Here is a 24,097-nt window from a genome sequence, read left to right as displayed (position 1 = left end):
TTACCACATTCTTTGGCAACAAATTCCAAAGTATAATTACATGTTGAGTGAAGAAATATTTTCTCCAATTCGTTTTAAATGTACTATTTTGTAGCTTCATTGCGTGCCCCCTAGTCCTAGTATTTTTGGAAAGAGTAAACAAGTGATTCACGTATACCTGTTCCATTCTACTGATTATTTTATATACCCCTATCATATCTCCCCTCAGCCGCCTTTTCTCCAAGCTGAAGAGCCCTAGCAGTTTCAGCCTTTCTTCATAGGGAAGTCATCCCATCCCCTTTATCATTTTCGTTGCCCTTCTCTGTACCTTTTCTAATTCCACTAATCTTTTTTTGAGATGCATTATCAGAACTGCACTCAGTATTCAAGATGCAGTTACACCATGGAGCGATACAAAGGCATTATAACATCGTTTTTATTTTCCATTCCTTTCCTAATAATACCTAACATTCTATTTGTTTTCTTTGCCACCGCAGCACACTGAGCAGAGGGTTTCAAAGTATTGTCAATGAAGATTCCTTAATCCTCTTCCTGATCGGTGACTCCTAATGCGGAACCTTGCACCACATAGCTATATTTCAGGTTCCTCTTTCCCACATGCATCACTTTGCACTTGCTCACATTAAACATCATCTGTCATTTGGTTGCCCAGTTTCTGTGGCTCCTTCTGTGTACAACCGATATCTTTTCACATCAAGGTAGAATGGTATTGGCTAACTGACTTGTGGGTATGGAATAATTTTTGTTTAAAAAAGGAGAACTTTAGAAAAATGTTCACAATTGTTTTTCCTACAGCTAGCCCAAATCTAAATCTTTGGTTTAAAATAATGGTATTTTATCTGGGGCTTGCTGGGGCATTGGGTTCTCATAGGAGAGGGGCCCTGAGGCAGGAAAGTCCAGTAGTGGTCTGCTGCATTTCGAGGGTCACAGCAAGAGTGGCATCAGTGGGGGAAGTGCTGCAAGCAGTGCCAAGGAATGGAGCTGGATCAGCTCTGGGCTGTGGATTGAAAGTTAATGAGCACATGCAGCAGTTTGCTTGGTTCAGGCTGAGTCTAAGTTGGAGCCCAAGCCAGGGTGACTGGACTAAAGTGTGCAACTGATTGAAGACTGGATTTCAACTCATTGGCTTAAGCTGAATTGTGATAAAACTAAGTTTTTATGGATAGGCTCATTTGACAAAACAGTGTTTCCACAGAGTTTTTCTATTAATACAGAAAAGTTTACTTTTGAGTTTATTTCTAAGAATTTGGGTGTGGAGTTGGACAATCCTTTGTTTTTAAACCTCATGTAAAATGTCTAGTGCAAATGTCTTTTCTCATGCTTAAAAACTGAGATCGATATGTAAATATTTTGAACTAGCGAACTTTACATTATTAGTTCAAACCTTAATTTTATCAGGGACAGACTATTGTAATATTATTTACATAGGACGTTCCAAATCATTGATTAAACAGATACAGGTCAGAGAGAATACAGTGGCTCGGCTGATATATACACAGATTATCTACTCCATTTTTTATACAGCTGCACTGGCTTTCAGTGGTAGCCAGAATTCACTATCATCTATATTTGTGCCATTGGATTGTTCATCAAAACGGTCTTTACCACCGTACTCTTAGATGCTTTTGTGTTTTCCATCGGTAAAAAAAAGGTTATACCAAGTAAGATGTTAAATTCTTCGCTTAAATACCAAGCAGCCTGAGCTTGCAATTCATTGCCATTCCAGATTACTTACTGATTATATAGCATTTAGGAAAGTCTGGAAAACATTTTTATTTCATGAATGTGTTTTATTAGAAATGTAAACTGTGATTTGTTAGTATATTTGTCGATTCCTGAATTTTTATTTTTAATCAAGCCTTCTTAATTTGTGTAATCCACAAAGAGCCATTACGGTATTTGCAGAATAGAAGTTTGGTGTAATGTAATATAACATATTATGGCTGACTGTGTTGTGTTTGTGTTTGACTGTGGGACAGGCAAAGTGAGTTTGAGACTCTGGAGTGCTGTGCCGGGTTGGGTCCGGTAGACCACTTTGAGCATAATTTTTTTTTCATCAATACATCATTTTACAACAGTTGCTATTTGGCAAAGCTTGATTCTGTTTTGCTATTTATCCTCTGAGGCCAAAATGAATGTGAGTAAAAGTAAACTCTCCATTCCCACTTTAAGTGCTATATTTAGCAGACAATCTTGGAAACATCCTCTCCCAGTTAGAGAGTAACATAAAATGCTGAGAACTAGGACTCCCCTACAAATGTTCATTTCAGTTACAGGCACTGGAAGCTTTTCTGTGCGGCTGGGGAGAACAGAAGCAAGAAGGAAGGTTCTATACCCCACTAGCATTAGCCATCCATCAGATACCTTATTACAGAAGAGTTTTCGGCATAGTTTCTCTTTTTATTGACAGAGTGTGAATGTTGGGCAGACTGGATGAACTGTTCAGGTTTTATCTGCCATCATCTACTATGTTACTATACATGGTCAGTTTATAGATTATTAAAAGTTTTAACTGAAATAATAAATCCGGATGTTTATTTTTTTGTCCTATATGTTTACTTAAGATTGCAAAAGATGCTAAATCAAAAAGGCACATAAAAAAACAAGCACCCAAGCCCTGGTAGTTTAATAAAAATGTGAAGCCAGGAATGATTATTCAAAGTGTCAGTTGCTTTCTCTTATTTATCCTTCTGCTCCAAAGACCTATTGTTCAAGGCTATTTAATAATTTAGGTCTCTCTCTCACCTAGAGGTATGTGATGTTGTCTTACTAACTGTACAAGGTCACATGAGTCCCCTGCATTAGAAGTGAGGAATGAGCCATGTCCAATTCTGTCTGGAGGAAGACCAAGGAGAAGTCTTGTTTCTTCTTCTTGGTTTGGGATCTAAGGATGAAATAGAACAGAGAGGGAAGGAATCTACTGGTGTATCATATTCAATACCAGACCAATTACATTTCTCCACTACCTCCAAGCATCCACCCTAGGGAGGGTTTTAAGTTTATTTATTTTTTGATGTACCGCTGTTTGGTAAGCCTCCTCAGCGGTTTAAAAATCAGCTTACCATGATAGAGGGAGGAAAAGAGAACAGTACTAAAAAAGTTACATCAACAATAAAAGGGAATAATACTAATTTATTCAAGTTTCATACAGATCCCAGAAATCCTGGCCATACCTGTCTGGCTGCTTAAAAGAAATATTTTTTCATACCGCTCTTGGATGTGTTTAAAGCTAGAGAATTGGTCTCACCATACTGAAAATAGTGTGCCAGATGGCAATACCTTCTTTCAAACCCATCAGGATCGATGTCAAGAAATTTTGATTACATTTTTAGACATGTACACATTATGGCTAGCACTTGGTTTGTGAGGAAGGATATAGAAAAGGCAGGGAGAAGAAATAAGATTTTCACCACTCAACTAAAAACACATTTTTCTAGGGTATTACGAGCTGGAATAGAAAGCCATCACAATGTCTATTTCCTATATCACAGGTGCAAGTTACGCTTTAGTACCTGGCACATATATGCAACACACACCCAACATGCATCTCCCCTCTCTCCAAAACAAGCCCCAAGTAGCATCTCCCCTCCCTGGTATAGGAGAAATACTACATGATTGTTAAAAGGACCAGACACAAAGTAAATCTGCCTCGCCTCACCCCATGCTTGGAATAAACTCCCTGAGCCCATACGCCAGGCCCCCTCCCTGCCCATCTTCAAATCCTTGCTCAAAGCCCACCTCTTCAATGTCGCCTTCGGCACCTAACCACTATACCTCTATTCAGGAAATCTAGACTGCCCCAACTTGACATTTTGTTCTTTAGATTGTAAGCTCCTTTGAGCAGGGACTGTCCTTCTTTGTTAAACTGTACAGCGCTGCGTAACCCTAGTAGAGCTCTTGAAATGTTAAGTAGTAGTAAATCCATGAAGGTGGTTCCTTTACGGAACAAATGTCAGATCATGGAGTTTCTATAAAATTTCTCTTGACAGATTTACTGTTGGCTTCCCTTTTGACAATCTTACCAGTTTTCAACCAGAAATCATCTTCCATTCATTCTCTTCCTTATGTAATGTCTAAGAAACAAGTGCATTGATTTGAAGGTCTCTCCTGCAGTTACTACACTACTTGTTCAGGCTCAGAGCCATGGTGTTACCTCAGATATGTGCAACGCCAGTTTCAGTCCTGATCGTCTGGCTTCATTGAGAGGTTCCAGAAAATCTTTTCCGTGTCCTACCTTAAAGTGAAAAATTACAACAAAAATGTTTGCTATTGACAGGACCTTAGTTTGGTATCACATTTATCCAGTTCTAAGATCAGCATAGTACTAGTTTACTGAATCCTGTGTAGACATACTGTCTTTTTCACATCAGATACATTAGCGCTAGGCTGACATCTGTCTTCTGTGGGCAATGCCAGAAACTGGCCAATACATTCATTAGATGTATACACATTTATCCTTTAGTCATAATAAAGCAGTTACCACTTAGTTGTTCCAAAAATTAATATTACAGTACTGTGTTATTTTCCTAGATGATCTTGGTGATCTTTGGTTGTTAAAAGGTGGAGACTACTGAGGCGTTTACCGTTTTGCTTACAGCTTAAGATAAGTTTAATTTACTTTGTTTGAAAGTGGAGTAACACTTTAGAAGAATTTTATTTTCTGAGTTACACATACAATGATACTTATTTAGAAGATCTTTACTAAAAAAAAAAAAAAAGTTATTATTTTTTTTTTCTTTTAACTGTCTTGGGAATATTTTCACTGCTCTTGGTAGGACCGATGATTACACTTGGAAGCATATGACTGGAAGTTCAACTCAAAAGCATTTCTCTGAAAGTAGAACTTGCCTCTCTTATATGACGCTCCTAAAATATTTTTGTAACAAATTAGTGAATATATTCAGGTATTTTTGATGTATAGAAAGGTGTTAATTCCTGGAAGCTTCCCTGTGCTCTTTGAGATTTCCAGCTGAACTGGAAGTGCGGTACTAGGGGGACTTATCAGCTCTCTAAACCAGTTCCTTTTTTTTTTTATTTTCTCTCCTCAATGCACCCAGTAAAACAACAGTCCCTGGCTGAGAGGCTTGCACCACACTATCTTGTACACTTGAACCAGCTAGTACGTATTGCTCTCAAACAAGGTGAAAAACATTTCCTAAAGCCTGTGAATGATGTCTCTCCAGCACTCTGTGCCCCTGATTAATCATTCCAGGCTTCATATTTTTGTTTAAAAAAAATACCCCCATGGGGTCACGTGACGCTATGATCAGGAGCAGCAGTTAGTTCTTCTGCTCCTGCCACCTCTCCATAAAACCTCTAATTTTTACATAGCAAACCTCAGATTTTGGACTGATTTATAGGAGTCTCTGAGGGGCGAGAATTAAGGACTTGGCGATTATTAACAACTAATGGTGACTAAAAATCTCCGGAAAGAGAAAGACAAACAGAAATAACAGGGGGACAATATGGCTGCACCTGCTAGTCCACCCAACTCTACTGTCAGCTCCGCGTAGGTAGTGGAGGTAACGACGGAAGTAATTGGAGCAATGGAGCATGTTTTGGACACTCGGCTGAGCCCCATATATTCAAAGTTAGAACAACTTCAAAGTAATCTAGATCATATTGCTGCAGAATTAGCAAACTACCGCTGCCGCACTGGAGAGCTGGAAGACAAGATGGCAAAGGTGGAAGAAGTTCAGGCTTGTATGTCATTTACTATGTTACTATGTATGCAAACAGTGTTGGATACTTACGAAGACAAGTTGGAAGACTTGGAAAATAGATCTCGCAGAAACAACCTGCGGTTTGTGGGACTGGTAGAATCAGTGGACGAGAGGGATCTTCGTGGCTTTTTGAAACGCTGGTTGCCGCAGCAATTATCTCTATCAGATTTGGCGGGGCCACTGGTGGTGGAGCGGGCCCATCGGATAGGCCTCAGGCAAGAGGGGTCCTCCAGGCCCAGAGTAGTGATATGTCGTCTCCTTAATTTCACTCATAAAACTGCAATTTTACAAGCGATACGAAGTGGTAAAGAGTTACGCTATGAGAGCCAAAAAATACTGTGTTTTCAAGACTATTCCTCGGCTGTGGCTACACTAAGAAGGAATTTTTCGCCAATCTGCTCGCAGCTATATAATTGGAAGATCAAATTTGCTCTCTTATATCCTGCCAAACTACGCATCTCAAATCAAGGCGAAACAAAACTTTGTCTTTCAGTGGCAGAGGCCCAGAGTTTTCTCCAACTGCTGGGCTCCACGGAGCGGAATGGTGGAAGTCCTAAACGGTGATATATCATCTGACCTTATGTGCAATTTTCTTTAAATAAATCACCTTTAACTCTTCTTACTCTCTTATCTATATGCTCCATCTTTGCTTTACCCTTCACTATCAATTAAAATGTTCTATTACGTATTGTGTTGACATTGTTAGTATACTATGCCATACTTTTTTTATTTGAATATTTTTACTGCTGTAATTGCGTATTGCTCATGTTTGATCTATTCTTACTGTACACCTCCTTGAGTGAATTCCTTCAAAAAGGCGGTAAATAAATCCTAATAAATAAATAAACAAACTGTGGATGTGCTGGTTGGGGCTTTATTGGGAAAACCTGCAGATTTTTGGAATCTTAATGCTCGTATTGCTGTAGCTATGGTTTATAGCTATCCTCCGGTTTTTGGCAAGTAATTTGTCTGACACAGGAGCTGAGGACTGTTGTCGCTGACTATCACGCTGCTGATTTGGGCCTGATTACCACCCTTCATGGCGCTATGGTATTTCAAGCGGACGAGTCGGAGAAACTTACTGACTTCACGGTAAACCTGGAGGACGTAATGGGGCAGTTCGGCAAACTGAAGAGTAGCAAATCTCCTGGACCGGATGGTATTCATCCTAGAGTACTGATAGAACTGAAAAACGAGCTTGCGGAGCTACTGCTAGTGATATGCAACTTATCCTTAAAATCGAGCATGGTACCGGAAGATTGGAGGGTGGCCAATGTAACGCCCATTTTTAAAAAAGGCTCCAGGGGAGATCCGGGAAATTATAGACCGGTGAGTCTGACGTCGGTGCCGGGGAAAATGGTAGAGGCTATTATCAAAAACAAAATTACAGAGCACATCCGAGGACATGGATTACTGAGACCAAGTCAGCATGGCTTTTGTGTGGGGAAATCTTGCCTGACCAATTTACTTCAATTCTTTGAAGGAGTGAACAAACATGTGGACAAAGGGGAGTCGGTTGATATTGTGTATCTGGATTTTCAAAAGGCGTTTGACAAGGTACCTCATGAAAGGCTACAGAGGAAATTGGAGGGTCATGGGATAGGAGGAAATGTCCTATTGTGGATTAAAAACTGGTTGAAGGATAGGAAACAGAGAGTGGGGTTAAATGGGCAGTATTCACAATGGAGAAGGGTAGTTAGTGGGGTTCCTCAGGGGTCCGTGCTAGGACCGCTGCTTTTTAATATATTTATAAATGATTTAGAGATGGGAGTAACTAGCGAGGTAATTAAATTTGCTGATGACACAAAGTTATTCAAAGTCGTTAAATCGCGACAGGATTGTGAAAAATTACAAGAGGACCTTACGAGACTGGGAGACTGGGCGGCTAAATGGCAGATGATGTTTAATGTGAGCAAGTGCAAGGTGATGCATGTGGGAAAAAAGAACCCAAATTATAGCTACGTCATGCAAGGTTCCACGTTAGGAGTTACGGACCAAGAAAGGGATCTGGGTGTCGTCGTCGATAACACACTGAAACCTTCTGCTCAGTGTGCTGCTGCGGCTAAGAAAGCGAATAGAATGTTGGGTATTATCAGGAAAGGTATGGAAAACAGGTGTGAGGATGTTATAATGCCGTTGTATCGCTCCATGGTGCGACCGCACCTTGAGTATTGTGTTCAATTCTGGTCGCCGCATCTCAAGAAAGATATAGTAGAATTGGAAAAGGTGCAGTGAAGGGCGACTAAAATGATAGCGGGGATGGGACGACTTCCCTATGAAGAAAGACTAAGGAGGCTAGGGCTATACAGCTTGGAGAAGAGACGGCTGAGGGGAGACATGATAGAGGTATATAAAATAATGAGTGGAGTGGAGAAGAGACGGCTGAGGGGAGATATGATAGAAGTGTATAAAATAATGAGTGGAATGGATCGGGTGGATGTGAAGCGACTGTTCACGCTATCCAAAAATACTAGGACTAGAGGGCATGAGTTGAAGCTACAGTGTGGTAAATTTAAAACGAATCGGAGAAAATTTTTCTTCACCCAACGTGTAATTAGACTCTGGAATTCGTTGCCGGAGAACGTGGTACGGGCGGTTAGCTTGACGGAGTTTAAAAAGGGGTTAGATAGATTCCTAAAGGACAAGTCCATAGACCGCTATTAAATGGACTTGGAAAAATTCCGCATTTTTAGGTATAACTTGTCTGGAATGTTTTTACGTTTGGGGAGCGTGCCAGGTGCCCTTGACCTGGATTGGCCACTGTCGGTGACAGGATGCTGGGCTAGATGGACCTTTGGTCTTTCCCAGTATGGCACTACTTATGTACTTATGTACTTATGAGTGGAACAGGTGGATGTGAAGCGTCTGTTCACGCTTTCCAAAAATACTAGGACTAGGGGGCATGCGATGAAACTACAGTGTAGTAAATTTAAAACAAATCGGAGAAAATGTTTCTTCAACCAACGTGTAATTAAACTCTGGAATTCGTTGCCGGAGAAAGTGGTGAAGGCGGTTAGCTTAGCAGAGTTTAAAAAGGGGTTGGACGGTTTCCTAAAGGACAAGTCCATAAACCGCTACTAAACGGACTTGGAAAACTCCAAAATTCCAGGAATAACATGTATAGAATGTTTGTACGTTTGGGAAGCTTGCCAGGTGCCCTTGGCCTGGATTGGCCGCTGTCATGGACAGGATGCTGGGCTCGATGGACCCTTGGTCTTTTCCCAGTATGGCATTACTTATGTACTTATGTGAGAGGATTGGCTAGATGAGTGGCTTGCTACATGAGTACCGACTACATATGGGATCCTTAATTAATCATAAGTACCGGGGGGGGGGGGGGGGGGTAGAGGGTAAGGGAGTCGCTATGACTTTCCCTGTTCTGGTGTCTTGAGGGGTCATAAGGAACCATACCTTTCAGGACCTGGAGGGTGGTTTGTGTTGTTCTAGTATTTGGGGATAAGGGGGGGAAAGGGAAGGATAGGAGGGTTAAGGGAGGTTAAGGGAGGTGGGGGTTGTTACTATGATTATGGTTGATTTGAAGTTATTCAGCCTAGGGGTGGGACATGGGTGAAGGGAGTTAAATGAGAAATAATTGTTGGCAGCCTGTTTAATAATTTCCTGTTTCTGTGCTCTATTTGAAGGGTCAAATACTCTTTGTGATGAACCAATTGCATTGGTTATGTTCGAGTCAACAATAAAAATTGATGAAAAAAAAAAAATACCCTCACACATGTACACATAAATATAGACTTTGTTAATATCTTTTGCAATTGTCACTAAAAATATTTAAAAAAAATAATTCAGATCTCTCTTCAATTAAAACTCTTAGTACATGGTTCCCAAAATGGGAGTTAGGAGACCAAAATAGGTTGTTTCTTCTCCTTCTGGACCGTCATGGTGACCTATGCCCAATAATGGTAGTCAGCATGGGGCCTGCAAGCCAATAAATGTTCACAGGCCTTGCCTTCTTTTCTCCTCTCATGTGGGCTTCCTGTTATAACAGCCCAATGCAGAGTACTGGCATCTGCGAGTGTACTTTGGTCTTGAGGTGGGGAGGGGGGTGGAGGTTTGCTATTTTATTTTCATTAGCTGAAATCATGTGAATTTTTAAATATTAAAGTGAGGTTACATAGGAAAAAGGTTTGGGAACTTGTCTTAATCAGGGCTTTTTTTGAGGGGGTACCTTTTTCATTGTCTGCTAAAATTGGCCCATGGTCCCAAAGTTTTAATGAAAGAGCTCAGTCTCTACACACCAATTCTGCCTTGTCATAGATTCTGTGATTGGTTGCAGGGGGCCTGGCTATTGTGGGGTGGGTCCCTCAATGATCACCCCATCCCTGAAGGGTGGCCTGGCACTTGAGTACCGGCACCTTTTTTGCTAGAAAACACACACTGGTCTTAATACATGTATAAACTGGTTATTTATTCAAAAGAGAATTTATGCCTAATCCTCATATATAATTTAAAACAGCAAAAGCATCTGATGGACAGGGCTAATGCCAGGGGTATGCAGGTGAGCAGCAGGACTCAGACCTGGGAATTGAACCCAGCTCTTTTGCAAGCCACTGCTGGGTTATTAAGCTGGTTCTAGCATTGCAATCTTTGGATACATATTCAAATCCCCCAAACCTGGACATGGAATAATTTTACCTATTGAACTGTCTTCTTCATCCTGTCACTGCTCTACTCATCTAAAAAGCCTTAAATGGATGGCTTATAGTTCTTGTTGCCTCAGGAAGCCTTAGATGCGAGGGCGCCATGGCTTAGATAACCAAGAATAATCATTTTTCACATATTTAATTTTACAATTCAATTGATTTGAGTATCCAGATTTTCTGGAAGTGAAGTATTACATTCTCTACTGTTTTTTTTTGACACTTGGGACTTTTATTTTTACTGCTCTACTCACGCCTTAAGCTCTTCAAATCAGACTCAATCATTCCTGATCATTACATCGTGGTTCTCTTGTACCATGTCCTGTATTTAAAAGTGAACTGTGCCCTATTCTATGCTTTTCTGCTGTTTACCTACTCTAAAATTCCACTGTACAATGTTGTGAAAAACTACAATATTGTAGAAAAATCAAGGAGTGATAATCAGCTACTCTAAACAGTGCTGCGTATGGTTAAAGGAGGACACCAAATATTTGCTTACTATAGTCTGGTGTTCTGTAGAGAGTCATGAATTTCTTTCTACTTAAATATTTGTTCATACTAAAATAAATACAAGAGAAAACTGCTGGGTTAAGAATAAAAAAAAAATCAAAATAAAAGAGGTTATAAAGTTCATGAAAACTATCAGCTCTCCTTCACTATAGGCTAAGAAAAGCAATGCATCTCCCCAGGAAAAGCTGATTTTAAAAGTTTTCACACTCTTAAATCAGAGTGGAATGAGTTACTACAGACAAAAGCTCTTAAGCTAAAACACAAGGACTCCTCTTCCCCAAAGAAAATAAAATCAACTTACAGTGGGATCTCCACTGAGGTCCAGTCCAAGCACCATCTCATCATGAGAAAGGAAGAATTCCTCCGCCAGTTTAACAGTATCTTTGGCAACCACAGGACCCCCTCGTCTGTCTATCGATAATAAGAATCTGAAATAAAGATGAGTTGTGTATGAAAACGTCACATATGAAAGGAGGGGAGTTTGTGAGAAAATTTAATTCACAATTAAGCAAACATTCTGTTGGAGATCTGTGTACATAATGGAGGAGATATAACCACAATACAGATTCACAAAGTTAGAATGCTGCAGGACCAGAAGCATCAGAGCTAGGCAGGAAAGAAAGAGGGTTTACAGGACAAATTAATTAGGCAATAAGCATTAAATTAGAGAGAATATCAGGTATCTGAACCTACAGCCAAAAAGTTGAGAAGTTAGAATAAAATATACTCAGAAATCACTTAGCAGTATTTTGGTTCAGGTCCAGCACATGGAATGCTACAAAGTGGTCTGTGTCTCTCTATTCAGAGCCCAACCCGCCTCCTGCTGTGCAGTGATGTCCTCACAGTGAGTCAGCCAAGTGTTGTATCAAGAAAAGTTCTCTAGGTATGACCAGAAGTGGTATAGTCTGATCAAAGAATTTTCAGTTGATTTAACTTTCAAATTCCCCTAGAATATAACTTTCCTTTAGTAAATAAATCTAAATATTCCCAATAATTATAGCAGTTTCATCAATGTAAAATGCAGCTTTATAACCACAATACAGATTCACAAAGTTAGAATGCAACAGGACCAGAAGCAGTTACATAGTAACATAGTAGATGACGGCAGAAAAAGACCTGCACGGTCCATCTAGTCTGCCCACGATAAACTCATATGTGTATACCTTACCTTGATTTGTACCTGACTTTTTCAGGGCACAGACCGTATAAGTCTGTCCAGCAGTATTTCCCGCCTCCCAACACCGGCTCTGGCACAGACCCCATATAAGTCTGCCCTCCCCTATCCTAGCCTCTCAACCACCAACCCCTCTTCCCCCCGCCACCCAATTTCAGCTAAGCTTCTGTGGATCCATTCCTTCTGCACAGGATTCCTTTATGCCTATCCCACGCATGTTTGAATTCCGTTACCGTTTTCATGTCCACCACCTCCCGCGGGAGGGCATTCCAAGCGTTTACCACCCTCTCCGTGAAGAAATACTTCCTGACATCTTTCCTGAGTCTGCCCCCCTTCAATCTCATTTCATGTCCTCTCGTTCTACCGCCTTCCCATCTCCGGAAAAGATTCGTTTGCGGATTAATACCTTTCAAATATTTGAAGCAGTTAGAAAAGCCTATCCTCTATCTGAGCTAAGCAGAAAAGAAAGAGGATTCACAGGACAAATTAAGTAGGCAATAAGCATTAAATTAGAGAGAATATCAGGTATCTGAACCTACAGCCAAAATGTTGAGAAGTTAGAATAAAATAAAATATACTCAGAAAATCACTTAGCAGTATTTTGGTTCAGGTCCAGCACATGGAATGCTACAAGCAGTATTAAAACATGCGTGGGATAAACATAAAGGAATCCTGTTCAGAAGGAATGGATCCTCAGAAGCTTAACCAAGATTGGGTGGCAGAGCCGGTGGTGGGAGGCAGGGCTAGTGCTGGGCAGACTTCTAAGGTCTGTGCCCTGAAAATGGCAGATACAAATCAAGGTAAGGTATACACAAAAAGTAACACATATGAGTTTATCTTCTTGGGCAGACTGGATGGACCGTGCAGGTCTTTTTCTGCCGTCATCTACTATGTTACTATTAATTTACAGAAGCACCCAGGACCATCCAGAGGGTTGTGCAAGGGAGGCAAGGTATAAAAAAAAATTGCCCCTGTCCACTGTCTCCCCTACGGTAGATGTGGTGCTGTAGGTGCGGGGGGGGGGGGGGGGCTCATAGGGCACATTCTAGTTTAGGAGCTCCTGAGAGAACCGGCAATATGTAGGGTGCTACACATAAGTGACACAGAAAGACAAGGGATATATTTAAATATACAGCATGAATCACACACAAGGGATAATTTTTAAGAAATTTTCACACAAACAGCCTCTTGTACACAGTAAAAGTGAATGTTTTCACATGACAGCATATAGTTTGCTGGAAGGCATCTATAGGGAAAGAGTGTGGGAGGAACATGGATGCAGAAAGTGTATAGTGGAGGAGTGGCCTAGTGGTTAGAGCACTGGTCTTTTAATCCAGAGGTGGCCAGTTAAAACCCCACTGCTGCTCCTTGTGATCTTGGGCAAGTCACTTAACCCATTGCCTCAGGTACAAACTTAAGATTGTGAGCCCTCCTGGGACAGAGAAATATCCAGTGTACCTGAATGTCTCACCTTGAGCTACTACTGAAAAAGGTGAGCAAAATCTAAATAATAAATGCTAATCTATGCACACAATTATTGGGGTGTTGACATTTACACCCGCAATATAGGTGCAATTTCTGACACTTATGCTAGTATTTTATAAAAATAAGTAGGTGCCTACTTGCCTTTATAAAATTGACCTAAAACAGATGCTTTCACTAGGCGCTCTCTTATCAAATTATCCTCAGAAGGTACTTGGAAGATAAAAATAGGTAGGGAAAGGAAGTCTGGATTTTCTTTAACTCACACGTTAGAAAATGTGCCTACACAGGATTCAGTAAGCTAGTGATATGCTAAATTCTTCAGCATTTAAAAATGCCGGCAAAAACCCAGGTAGAATGTGCACTAGGCCTGGTGCATACTCACATCAGGAGGAACTTTTTTAATGTTACTATAGTATTTAATTCACCGACCAATGTAAAAATGAACTCCGGTTTTTGCTCAGTTTGTTTTAATCAGGGCTGTGAAGTCTGCACACCAAACCATGGACTCAGACTCCTCTTTTTCTACAGTCCAACTCCAGCTCTGACTCCTACTGATATTAGGCTTTACATTTTTTTTTGTTCTGGATCTATTTACCAGTACTTTAGATCCAGGACAAACATTTACCATATATTATAATGAAAGTTTTTATTTTGAAGCTGGAGCCAGACTTGGTACATTTTTACCAACTCCAACTCCATGCAAAATGACTTCTGACTCCAACTCAAGACTCCACAGCCCTGGTTTTAACACAGATGAAGTGCAGGTCTCTCAAGATGCAAGAAAAGGGGAGAGGAGAGAGAAAGCAAGCAGGAAGGGAAGCAAGATCCAGGTGCTGAGATGAATATTTCTGGATATTCTATTCACTGAAAGTGCATCAGATATCCAAGAAAAAAAAAAGTACATGCATGAAGGGATGATCACAGAATCTACACTGTTAATTAGTATTCAGAATTTTATATATAAGACCATAGCACTATCTGAAGATCAGTTACAGTGCTGCTGTGTGATGCATTTAACTCCTGGGCAGCACCAGGGGGCCCACTTAATTTTATTTATTTAGATTTTGCTCACATCTTTTTCTGTAGTAACTCAAGGTGAGTTACATTCAGATACACTGGGTATTTCCCTGTCCCTGGAGGGCTCACAATCTAATTTTGTACCTGAGGTAATGGAGGGTTAAGTGACCTGCCCAAGATCACAAGGAGCGGCAGTGGGATTTGAACCGGGCAACTCTGGATGTCAAGGCTGGTGCTCTAACTAGGCCACTCCTCCACTCCAGTACTTACTCACCTGCATTAGCTGGTAACTCAGCAATACTAATGGTTAACACAGCACCTTAACAATTAATACTTGTAGCACAATATGGGGCAGAAAATGGACAGGGACAGCACCTTACAATTAATGCAGAAGTAACTATTGTGCATTAGCTTAACCACATTATCTGCCATGTTAATGCCACCTGAATGGGTATTGCCAACTGGATCATGTTATCTGGGATGAAGTTAATGCATGTTAATTTTATTTTTTCATTGCATTAATTGCATGTAAAACTATTGGGAAGCAGAGCTTTTGCAGTTACTATGCATTAATTTTGCCAATTAATGCAGTGCCTGTAAACTCTTATACTTTAACTCCATATATTTTACCAATCTAATGAGTCTTTAATAACTAATTTTAAAACATTTTGCATTTTAATTCTACCATTTCCTCTTTTCCTAGTACAACTGATCCTCAACAGTATAAGAGTTTACAGGCACTGCATTAATTGGCAAAATTAATGCATAGTAACTGCAAAAGCTCTGCTTCCCAATAGTTTCACTAGTGAAGTGATCTTGGCCAAGTCACTCAACCCTCCACTGCCTCAGGTACAAAATTAGATTGTAAACCCTCCGAGGACAGGGAAATATCTGTACAAGTAGCCTAGTGGATAGGGCATTGGGTTGAGAACCCGGGAAGCTAGGTTCAATTTCCACTGCAGCTCCTTGTGACTCTGGGCAAGTCACTTAACCTTCCATTGCCCCAGGTTCAACACTTGTGAGCCCACTAGATACAGAGATATTACCTGCATATAATAAACAGCTTTGATTGTACCACTAAAAGGCGCTAATCAATCTCCTTACTGAAAGAGGTTTGAGCTAAATCCAAATAAAGCATTCCAAACAAAACATGCTACTACTTAAAAGCCACAGGCATTACTGGGTAGACAGCACCATGCATTTGTGCTAGTGTTTCGCTCACACCACTTTAGACCATCCAGGAAATGTTTTGCTGACAGTTTTACAAACCAATGCAAAGCTGATGGACCAAGATATTTATTGGCTGACAGTTTTATTCAGCCTGAATGGCCACAATCAACCAGCTGAACTGTTTCCTGGTATGGCTGTCAGTCTGTACTTGTACCTACCTCGGGCTTCCACAGGCACCATGTACACTGCCAGCTAGGCAGAAAATAAAACATTCACATATTCGGTGTATAGTATACTCTGCTTATTCTTCATACCTTACATCTATATCCAATCCCTCTTCTTTGCATGTCTTTATACCTTCGAGCACAGCTTCCACATACTTCCTTTTAGTCATACCTGGAAGGCAGAGCAGCAGATAAAGACATTTATATGCACCAACTGGATTTGGCTGAAGCAGCTCTTTAATATAATGTGTTCATGAAAAATCCCTGTATGGTGTACCTGTTGCTTTCTCCTCCCTAGGGGTGCTCCTTAACTCCAAGTACTTGACACCATCAGCAGCAAATTCCTTAATGACATCTTTGGTTACCTGAAAAAAACCAAACCAAAACACCAGCGCCTTATCAACAAAAAAATATGGAATGTGTGCTACACTGACTGTCTCTTACAGTGACTGGAGATCAGTTTGTGTTGACAGCTGCGCTGAACTTCATGAAACAAATCATGAACTGTTTGTTTGATGCTGCGTTCTGGCTTAGCACATCAATTTCCTTAGCCTGAGGAAGGCTAAGGAAATTGATATGGTTCTCCTAAAAAGTGTCTGAGAAAATAAAGGCAAAGAGCTGGCATTCACGAAACAGAGAAAAAGGTCAAGAAGAGGAGCACAGAAGACCTCTAATTAGAAAATGGAAGGTACACAAAATAAAAAAACTTAACTGCATAAGTGTGCGGTTCTTTTAGACCAGTTAGACACTGACCTAGTTACCAATTACGACCTTGGTTCACAAGAGGACCCCCGAGGAAGGCTTTACTGCCAAAACACAGCCAGTGTTGGCTCCATCGCAGTTGCCTGTTTTGCATTTGTTAACTACCACATTGATAAAGGTCTTGGACTTATCATCCTGATTCATGTGTGTTGTGGTCATTCCTCCCCCCCGCTGCCTTCTGTTGTGTTTGCAAATCATGAACTGTCAGGTTTAATGGATAATTTTACAGAGCACATGGGATCCAACTACACCACATTAACCCCCCTATTTACAAAGCCGCGCAGCAATGCCAACCCAGCCCACTGATGCGGTAATCTTGAAACAGAAAACTTAGATAAGTCTTTCCAGCAGAAGAAATGTATTCTTAAGGCTGTTTGGAGAACTATATCAAAAAGTTGTGGCTGATATTTGTCCAATGGGCAATGTATAGCTAATGATCCTAATATGGCTATTTCATATGAAAAGGACTCTGGGATCTTCAATGTAGATGATATGGTATTCCATATTGATCTCCAATATTCTTGTATGAAAGTACAGGAGCAGATAATATGTTTAAGAGTTCCTTTATCTTTATTACATGACCAGCATTTTTCCGTGTTGTTTTGGGGAACTGATGCTTTTACTTTGGCAAGTTTACTTGGAGTCCAGAGTTCAGACTCTGCAAAAGACACGGAAAGGATTCCGATTTCTGGATCAAGTTGCAGTTATTTCGAAGTTCTTATTTGGTTCTCTGTTTTTCATAGTGAGGATGGTTTCTGGTTGTTATTGGTTTCATATTTTTGGCCTTCACAAATGCTTACGAATGAAATACTAACTGAGGAAGGAGCTGGCCATCTGACATCACTGCCTTTAGTTTGTTTATCTCTATTTCCACCTGCTGAGAAAATCCACTTGAACATTGTCTTGACCCGCAATGTGCGCTGCCGACAGACTCTGAACATGCGCTTCCGCCCTTACTAGAAGACGAGACGCTTCCACTGCCAAGGGAAGACTGTGAGTGCCCCCCTGCCGATTGATGTAGGCCACCATCGTGGTGTTGTCCGAGAATACATGAACCGCTTGCCCCTGCAGAAGGTCCTGAAAACTCCGCAGCACATTCATGACTGCTTGCAACTCCAGACGATTTATCGGCCAAGTCACTTCGAGAGGGGCCCACGATCCCTGGGCTACTCGATGAAGACAATGGGCTCCCCAGCCCGCAAGGCTGGCATCCATCACGACTACCATCCAATTGTGAGATGCCAGAGAAACACCCTTCTGCAAATTGGCTGACCAGAACCACCACGCGAGACTGTCCCTGGCCCGGCTCGACCAAGGAAGGCGTCGTTGATAATCTAGCGACGTCGGCGACCATCTGCTCAAAAGGAAATTCTGAACATAGTCCCACACTCAGGGAGCGCGACGACTCAATAAGGTCCATACCTGAGAAAGCAATTTGATCCTTCGCCCCTCGGGGAGAAACACCTTCCCCCGCTTCGTATCGAATTGCACTCCAAGATACTTCAGACTCTGAGTAGGAACCAGATGACTCGTCCATATTGACCACCCAACCTAAGGATTGGCAACACCGCAATCACTCGGTCAGTGACCACTTGACTCTCCTCTGCTGTCGCCTGAATCAGCCAGTTGTCGAGATATGGATGCACTCAAATCCCCTCCTTCTGCAGGAACGCCCCCACCACCACGACCTTGGAAAAAGTGCATGGGGCAGCGGCCATTCCGAAAGGAAGGGCCCGAAACTGAAAGTGCTGACCCAGCACCGCAAATCTGAGAAACCTCTGATGGGGCTGCCAAATGGGAACGTGCAGGTAAGCTTCCCTCTAATCGAGAGCAGTCAAAAACTCACTTGATTGAACAGCAGCAATAACTGCCCTTAATGTCTCCATGCGGAAGTGACGAACCCGCAAAAACTAGTTTACTTTTCTGAGATCGAGAATAGGCCGAAAAGCCCCTCCCTTTGTTGGAACCACAAAGAAGATGGAGTACCGACCTGTGCACCTTTCCAGAGGAGGAACAGGCCCTATCTTAGGAGGTCTCGCAAACACTGCAGAACCGCTGTCATCTTGGCCCGCGATACACAGCGGGACTCCAGAAAAAGGTCTGTGACGGGAGAGAATTCTAGCTTGTAACCTTTTCGCACCACATCGAGGACCCACTGATCAGAAGTAATTCTGGCCCACTCTGGATGAAACAGAGAAAGCCAACCACCGATCTGCTATCCTCCCGAGTGGACCTGCGCCCCCATCATTGGGAGGCCCGAGAAGGAGCCTCCTGACGAGAGGGGGGTCCAGCCAGACGCTTCTTGTTGTGAAAGGAAGAACACTGCCCAAAATGAGGACGCTGAAAGGCTGTGTTGAACCGCCCCGGGCGATACCGGCACGTCTTTCTGAAACAACTGCGCGGCTCCTTTCTGGTATGAATTTTTCCAGAAATGATATCATGTTCGGTCCTTCTGTTGTCTCAGGTAAACCAAGTAGTCTGACATTATTCCTTCGAGCACAATTATTGCTATCCTCTAATTCTCTTTCCAGTATTGAGATCTTTTTGCATTGGCGCTGGAGTAGTTTAATATTTTCATCAGTAACTGTGGCTTTATTTTCAAGAATTTTAATTCTGTTGTTGAACCTTAGTAATTCCAATTTATAGAAATATCTTCTTTGATTTCAGTTACATCACCTTTTGTTTCACACATAAGTTCTTTAAGACACCGGATTTCTTCCAGTATGGCTGCAGCATTAACTTCTGAGCCTAAACCTGTTTGCTTCTGTGGAGACGCAGGCTCTGTTCTGTTTCTTTTCCCCAATTTGTTTGAAGTCATGCTGTTCAGTTTTCTATCGTCAACAGGTTGGTATTTATAGTAAATGATAATATCAACTATAATATCTTAATTTTCCAAAGTTATATTGACTTTGATGGGAGCTCATCTAAAACACAAACTTCTCACATGGTGCTCAACAGCGCCCCCAACTTTTCTTCTGCTGGAAAGACTTATCCAAGGATACCTACTTAACATGGTGAAACTCAGTATCCATACTTGCCAAATATGAATATGCAGCAGCTGAGAAGTATAATTCAATAACTAAATACAGGAAAATATAGAGTCCCCTTCAAGATCAAATATGTAGTACTCTTGTGTAGATATGTACTCTGAACTGTCTGTTTTCACGATATGACTACCTACCCATCGTTACTAATCCGTAATCATAAGAATTGATATTCTTATCTTGTATCAGATGTGTATATTGTTTGATGCTCTGTTTATTGTTCATATTTGTATACTGGCTAACATTTTAGCCATTTGTGTTTTGTTTCATTGATAAAATCAAATAAAAAAATATTGGAACTGAAACAGAAAACTATTTTCTTTTAAATGTAATTTACCAAGAATATATCTTCAGGTCTAGTGGTAATCTGGTGTATCATGCGAAACATCTGAAAACATCTGCAAGAAAAATGCAATTAAAGGCTGAGGCAGTGGACACAAGAGTCTAACTATGAAAATTCTTATTCTTTGGACTTTTTAAATATGTTATCATATGTGAATTTAATGTTTTATCATCTATCCTTTTAAGCTTCTATATTTGTAGACCACACCAGGATTTATCAGTCAGAACACAGGGTCTATTAAAAATCAACCCAATAAACATACAAGTTTCAATTTTCAAAGGAAGACATAGAATTATCAGCAACCAGTAAACTTACTGCTTCCCTAGCCATAAATATTAAAAGGCTATCTGGACAGTGCAGGACAGAAAATACATCTAACTGCCCTGGCACTACCCACATAGTGGAGGAGCGGAGAGGGCAGAGCAAAGGTAACGACTAAAGAGTATCTACACAGTGGCGATATTTAGCTACTGTATGGATAATTTATACAGTTAGTTTAAGGCTGCTAAATAGGAGGCCTAAACATATCACAGGAACAAGAGTCATTTACATGTTTAACAACTACACATGTAGGATTAGATTATTTATATCACGCCTAAAAAATAATTGGTGCCAAAAGGAAATTCGCCTAGGCGTATTCTATAAAGTACACCTTAATTTAGGCGTACTTTATAGGAGTAAGCCTAAATTTAAGCACGGTATATAGAATACGCTGAGCACTGCTCTGCGTGACTAAATTTAGTCGCGGGCAGTTACACCAAGTAAAACTAGGTGTAAATCCCAGCGCCTAAATTATGCACAGACCGGGTGTATTCTGTAACAACATGCATAGATTTTAGAAACACCCATGACTTGGCCATTCCATGCCTACGGCCACTTTTCAACTTCGTGACTTAGAATTTGCGCGCACATTACAGAATACGCTTAGACAGTTCTGTGCATGAATTCTAATTAATGCCCATTAGTGCTGATGATTGGTTGTTAACATCCAATTATCAATGCAGATTAGCTTGTTAACCAATTAGCTTATATGCATTGTTATGGAATACACTTTGATTTCCGCACGATAGTTTAGTTTATTGGTATTTGCTATACCGCCTTGGCTAACTTAGCAGATCAAAGCGGTGAACACAGTAAAAATTGAAAAGAAAGGAAAAGGAACTATAATATTCATATAGGAAATAGATAAGATTCACCATACATACAGAGGATATCAGAGATTTTTAATGGGAAACGGGAAGGGAAAAAAGGAGGTGGAGGGTGAGGACAGGAGGAGGAGAGGTCAAGTATTCCTAAGATTAAGTTAGGGCTAAGACTCTCCTATTTAGTTTTGATTAAAGGCCAGATTAAAAAGCCATGTTTTTAGAGCTATTTTGAATTTTGCCTGGGAGGGCTTGCTACGAATCACCTTAGGGAGCGAGTTCCAATAGTAAGGTGTAGCAAAGAAAAAAAATGGAGGAGCGGGTGGATTCCATAATTGCCTTTTTGGGGCTGGGGAGAGTTAACCGGTGGTCATCCAGTGAACGCAGAGAACGAACTGGGGAATAAGGAATAGTGAGCGCTGAAAGACAGCCAGGAAGACCTAGCCGAAATTCTCTAAATGTAAGCGAGAGAAGCTTAAACTGAACCCTTTCTGCAACTGGTAACCAGTGATGCTTTTCTAGCAATAGCGATAAATAGAATCCCAGGGATAGAGGTGCTGAATATACTCAAATTTAAATGCCCCAGCAAGTATTAATTAAAAAGCTGACCGCTGTAAATGTTATATAAGCGACCATTTTTTTTTTAATTAACAGTACTTATAGCATTTACTTTATAAGTAAATGTATATGATGACCACAGAGAAAAAAGGAAATGTTACTGGACAGAAATAGGTAAAGACATATTTTACACTACATCAGGGACAAAACCACGCTCATCAGTGATAAAATTTACATTTATAAACACAGTTATTTGGGATGCTTATGAGCAGCTGCTTTGTGAGCCTTATGCAAGCACAGTAGATAGAGATGGGAGTAACTAGCGAGGTAATTAAATTTGTTGATGACACAAAGTTATTCAAAGTCGTTAAATCACGACAGGATTGTGAAAAATTACAAGAGGACCTTACGAGACTGGGAGACTGGGCGGCTAAATGGCAGATGATGTTTAATGTGAGCAAGTGCAAGGTGATGCATGTGGGAAAAAAGAACCCGAATTATAGCTACGTCATGCAAGGTTCCACGTTAGGAGTTATGGACCAAGAAAGGGATCTGGGTGTCGTCGTCGATAACACACTGAAACCTTCTGCTCAGTGTGCTGCTGCGGCTAAGAAAGCGAATAGAATGTTGGGTATTATTAGGAAAGGTATGGAAAACAGGTGTGAGGATGTTATAATGCCGTTGTATCGCTCCATGGTGCGACCGCACCTTGAGTATTGTGTTCAATTCTGGTCGCCGCATCTCAAGAAAGATATAGTAGAATTGGAAAAGGTGCAGCGAAGGGCGACTAAAATGATAGCGGGGATGGGACGACTTCCCTATGAAGAAAGACTAAGGAGGCTAGGGCTATACAGCTTGGAGAAGAGACGGCTGAGGGGAGACATGATAGAGGTATATAAAATAATGAGTGGAGTGGAACAGGTGGATGTGAAGCTTCTGTTCATGCTTTCCAAAAATACTAGGACTAGGGGGCATGCGATGAAACTACAGTGTAGTAAATTTAAAACAAATCGGAGAAAATGTTTCTTCACCCAACGTGTAATTAAACTCTGGAATTCGTTGCCGGAGAAAGTGGTGAAGGCGGTTAGCTTAGCAGAGTTTAAAAAGGGGTTGGACGGTTTCCTAAAGGACAAGTCCATAAACCGCTACTAAACGGACTTGGAAAAATCCAAAATTCCAGGAATAACATGTATAGAATGTTTGTACGTTTGGGAAGCTTGCCAGGTGCCCTTGGCCTGGATTGGCCGCTGTCGTGGACAGGATGCTGGGCTCGATGGACCCTTGGTCTTTTCCCAGTATGGCATTACTTATGTACTTATCTTTTTACACATTCAGGTGTAAGTGGACTATAAATTGTTGGAGGATGTTGGAAGGAGAGAACATGTTACCCCACTGTATAAACTATCATTGGCTGCCAATAAAATATAGGGCATCATAAGATTTTGACTATAATGCATAAGGCCTCTTTATAATATCTGTATGCCCTGTCAAGAAATTTGAGGTCAGCTAATGTTTCTTTTGTTGGCCCTCCCTGTTAACTCCCAGGCTTGTCTCACTGTAACTAGGGAATCTGCATTTTTTCTGGCAGGCTCCTGTTTTATGGAACCAACTCCCTTTGGAGTTGCAGGCAGAGGAGTCTTACCAGCAGCTTAAGGTTAAATTAAAAACTTACTATTTTTTAGAGGCATTTGTTCCTGGTGGTTGATACAGAAGTAGCGTTAGGAAGCCTGCAGGAGTTGCTTTGAAATTATACCAGGTTTTGGGGATGTTATATGGATATGTGGTCTTTGTGAATGTTCTTTCCTATCATGACTGGCGTTCTTTTCTTTTAATTTGATTTGTAAACCACTATGGATAGTTTGAGAAGGGTGGTCTATCAAGTGAATTAAACTATTACATTTTTTAAAATAAATATTAGGGAAATGTGGACAATTTCTTCAGAAAATGATACCATTTGACTACTAAGAATCATTTCTGTAGTGCTACTACAGTATGCAGCGTAGTACACATTATATACAGGTACTTTCTCTGTCCCTAGTGGGCTCACAATCTAATGGGCCAATGATCAGAAGCAAACACGGGTACTACCACTCCATGATCAGAGCCCTGAGCGAGTGAAACGCGCTTGCGGGCTCTGACCACGAGTAGCATGCAAATACATGCTAAACAGGGCTCTTAGCGCAAGTAGCATGCAGGCAGCACGGCAAACCCTACGCCACCGCCGGAGCTCCAGCCCCCATGTTGTTGGCCGGGGGGGTCCCATGAGCTTTTGACAGCCTGGACCTGTTGA

General features: G+C 41.1%; 1 protein-coding gene across 2 annotated transcripts in view; it reads right to left on the bottom strand.

The window, feature by feature from the left end:
- The window catches only part of ADAL (adenosine deaminase like), a 48,333-nt gene that overhangs the window by 8,351 nt on the left and 15,885 nt on the right, over positions 1–24,097 (bottom strand). For both annotated transcript variants that reach the window (XM_030190403.1, XM_030190404.1), the window contains exons 3-8: positions 20,102–20,162; positions 16,236–16,323; positions 16,049–16,130; positions 11,190–11,316; positions 4,154–4,234; positions 2,746–2,884 (exon numbers count right to left, since the gene is read on the bottom strand). In XM_030190403.1, coding sequence (XP_030046263.1) covers positions 2,746–2,884; positions 4,154–4,234; positions 11,190–11,316; positions 16,049–16,130; positions 16,236–16,323; positions 20,102–20,162 — 578 coding nt within the window. The remainder of the gene's footprint in view (positions 1–2,745; positions 2,885–4,153; positions 4,235–11,189; positions 11,317–16,048; positions 16,131–16,235; positions 16,324–20,101; positions 20,163–24,097) is intronic.

This window comes from Microcaecilia unicolor, chromosome 1, assembly GCF_901765095.1.
Source record: "Microcaecilia unicolor chromosome 1, aMicUni1.1, whole genome shotgun sequence".
In the NCBI taxonomy this organism is placed as follows: domain Eukaryota; kingdom Metazoa; phylum Chordata; class Amphibia; order Gymnophiona; family Siphonopidae; genus Microcaecilia; species Microcaecilia unicolor.
This window is presented reverse-complemented; position numbering and strand designations above follow the sequence as displayed.